Source organism: Tupaia chinensis, unplaced genomic scaffold, assembly GCF_000334495.1.
Source record: "Tupaia chinensis unplaced genomic scaffold, TupChi_1.0 Scaffold000602_1, whole genome shotgun sequence".
Lineage (NCBI taxonomy): Eukaryota > Metazoa > Chordata > Mammalia > Scandentia > Tupaiidae > Tupaia > Tupaia belangeri.
In genome coordinates this window covers 423,825-426,655 of record NW_006160120.1, presented here as the reverse complement: position 1 = coordinate 426,655, position 2,831 = coordinate 423,825, and the positions used below count along the sequence as shown (strand labels likewise).

General features: G+C 58.7%; 1 protein-coding gene across 1 annotated transcript in view; it reads left to right on the top strand.

Annotated features, from left to right (window-relative positions):
* The window catches only part of CDH22 (cadherin 22), an 84,612-nt gene that overhangs the window by 31,889 nt on the left and 49,892 nt on the right, over positions 1 to 2,831 (top strand). Inside the window, exon 4 of the mRNA XM_027775748.1 lies at positions 2,377 to 2,544. Coding sequence (XP_027631549.1) covers positions 2,377 to 2,544 — 168 coding nt within the window. The remainder of the gene's footprint in view (positions 1 to 2,376; positions 2,545 to 2,831) is intronic.

Genomic DNA, 2,831 nt, shown 5'->3' with positions numbered 1-2,831 from the left:
CTTAGCCAGTAGGTTCTCCCTTCACCCGCGGCATTCCCTGGGTGCAGGGTGGGAGGGCCAGCTGCAGGGGTGCACAGTGGCTTACCCGACTAGGACTGAGAAGAGTGAGGGGGATGAGCAGGACCTGGGACAGGAGAGAAGGACATCCCTCTGTCTGAGGCCTGGCCTCTCCCCTCGTACCCGAGGGTGGGGAGGCAGGAGTGGAGGAGGCAGGGGTGAGGGCGTGTGTGGGGACCCTCCGTCCTCACTGTGGTCTAGCAGACCCATTCAGAACATGGCGCCGTGTGTGTGTTCTACGTGAGCGACCCTAGGCAAGGTACACAGCCAGGCCTCCGGTGTGTGCCTGGTCTCCTCGTCTAGTGGGTCCTGGCAATGCCCGCGTCACCTGGATTTTGAAGATTAAGTGAGGCAATTCACTTAAGGCATTTGGTTTTGGTTTCCTTTATTCGTGACAGAGGGCATTCATGCACATGTGTGCATGCACATGTGTGCGCGTGTAGAGAGGAACACCCGCGAGCCGCGGTCCCCTCCTTCAGTCCTCTGGCCCATCGGATCTCGGGCACTGCAGCACATGCCTGGTGTGCTTCAGGCCGACCAAGCTAGGGACCCGAACTGAGATTGCACTGAAGGGACTTTGCACAAGGTGCCAGAGGCAGAGCACGAACCCTGAAATGTCAGTTACCACAGTTGCTGTCACACGCAGCTCTCAGGTGACAGCCTGCACCAGGGACGGGGCTCGGCCAGTTTGCCCCAGGGCCCGTGGCAATTCTGAAGTCGTTCCTGGAGCTGAGGGGGAAGGAGCTGCTGCTACTGGCATCCAGTGGGTAGGGCCAAGGATGCTACTGCACATCCTACCTGGTGCGGGACACACCCACGCTGCCAGAGACCTCCTGCCCCGCGTGTCATGTGTGAGAAGCCCTGTTCCTTAGGTAGGAATGTGGATGTCCTCATGTCGCAGAGAAGGAAATCAAGGTTCAGAAAGTGAAGGGACTTGCTGAAAATCGCATGGCCAGAAATGGCCCCCAAATTCCCTTGGGCAGAGAATTTCCAAGATTCCCCCGTCCTGGAAAGACCAGCCACACAGAGACGGGGTTAGGAGGGGCCTACTGAGGAGTGGGAAAGGTCACTAATGGAAGGTCTGTGTGACTCTTGGTTAGGCAGAATTCCCACCCCACATCTCCATGTGAGTCCAAAAAAAGCAGAGCCACAGCCTGGGTACCCCTCCCTGGCTACCTCAGTTACAGATACACACGCACGCACACACGTACACACACACACACACACATATACGTACACACACACGCCACAGCCTCTCCTCCCATGCCATCACCTTTACTGGAGGCTGGGGCTGTTGGGGACATTAGGAGTCGGAGCGTGGGCTTTATGGGGCGCATACTGGGGCTGCTGGTGCGTGACCTCACCTGGCGCGCAGGCCCTGGGCACCACCTGTCACCACCTGGTGCCCAGCAGGTTGGAGTGGGTGACAGGAGTGGTTCTGAATGCCTCATCAGCTCCCCTCCCACCCGCCTCTCTTCAGCTGGCAGGGAGACAAGAAGCTCGGCCTTCTCAGCAGAATTAATCTTGCAGTCACCCCCATTCCTGCGCCCCCGCCCCCCTCTTCCATTAACAGCTTGGAGATTGTCTGTTCAGCAATTAGCCGGTGCCTGGACAGAGAACTAGGGCCAGGAGGGGGCGGCGAGGCCCCCGGCGGGGGCTACTTTGGTTGTTGGGGAGATGTGACTATGAACGTGTGACAGTAGCTATGCACGTGTATGTGACTTTGTGTTCTCATGCACGCGCGCAGAAGCGTGCGACCTACATAGACCATCAGGTGGGGAAACCGAGGCTCCAGGTCAGCCTGAGTGGCAGGTTCTCATTCATAGGCCTCTCTAGTAAAGCGATAGTCCTTCCCATTGCTTTTGTGTTGTTACGTGCAGGAGAATGCATGTGTGTGAGAGTGTGAGTGTACATGTGCTTGCAGTGGGGTTTGTCAGTGCACGTGTGGAGCTATGAGAACATATGTGGGGGGGTATGAATGTATTGGAGAGTGCATACGTGTGGATGTGTGTCAGTGAAGTGTGTCGATTGGAAAGAACCTGTGTGCTAGTATGTGAGTTATCATGTAGGACTGAGTGGATCTGTGTAAGCGTGCATGTGTGTGTGTGTGTGTGTGTGTGTGTGTGTGTGTGGGCATGGTGGCCCCCCCGGAGCCTCGCCCGGCCCTTTGGCACACCAGGGGCCTGCATCACCACTCTCCTCCCGAACTTGAACTAACCCAGGGCTCAGGTCTGAGTCCAGCCTGTGCCTGGCAGGGTCTCTCTCTCCGCTGCCAGCAGGGAGGTGGGCATCCCTGGTCTCACCTTCACTCACCCACAGGCGTGATCCGGACGGCTGTGCCCGACCTCGACCGCGAGAGCCAGGAGCGCTACGAGGTGGTGATCCAGGCCACAGACATGGCAGGCCAGCTGGGTGGCCTCTCGGGCTCCACGACCGTCACCATTGTGGTCACCGACGTCAATGACAACCCACCCCGTTTTCCACAGAGTGAGTGAGGCCTTCCCCTGGGAAGTCTGCTCATTAGTCCACCTGAGGCACCCACTGACTCCAGCCTCCCTCTAGACTTCCCACCAAAGAGGGACTCGCGCCAGTCTGCCTGTCCTTCTGCCTGCCCAGGTGGTGACCCACTTACCCAGGACCCCTCCAGTCGTGTTCCTGGCAGAAGGAGCCCCGCAGTGTCTGAGCTTCCCACCCCACCTGTGGCCTGCAGAGTTAGAGCCCACCTGCCCTCGGGGAGTCCAGCCACCCAGCCCCACGGGCCCTCGCGCATCCTT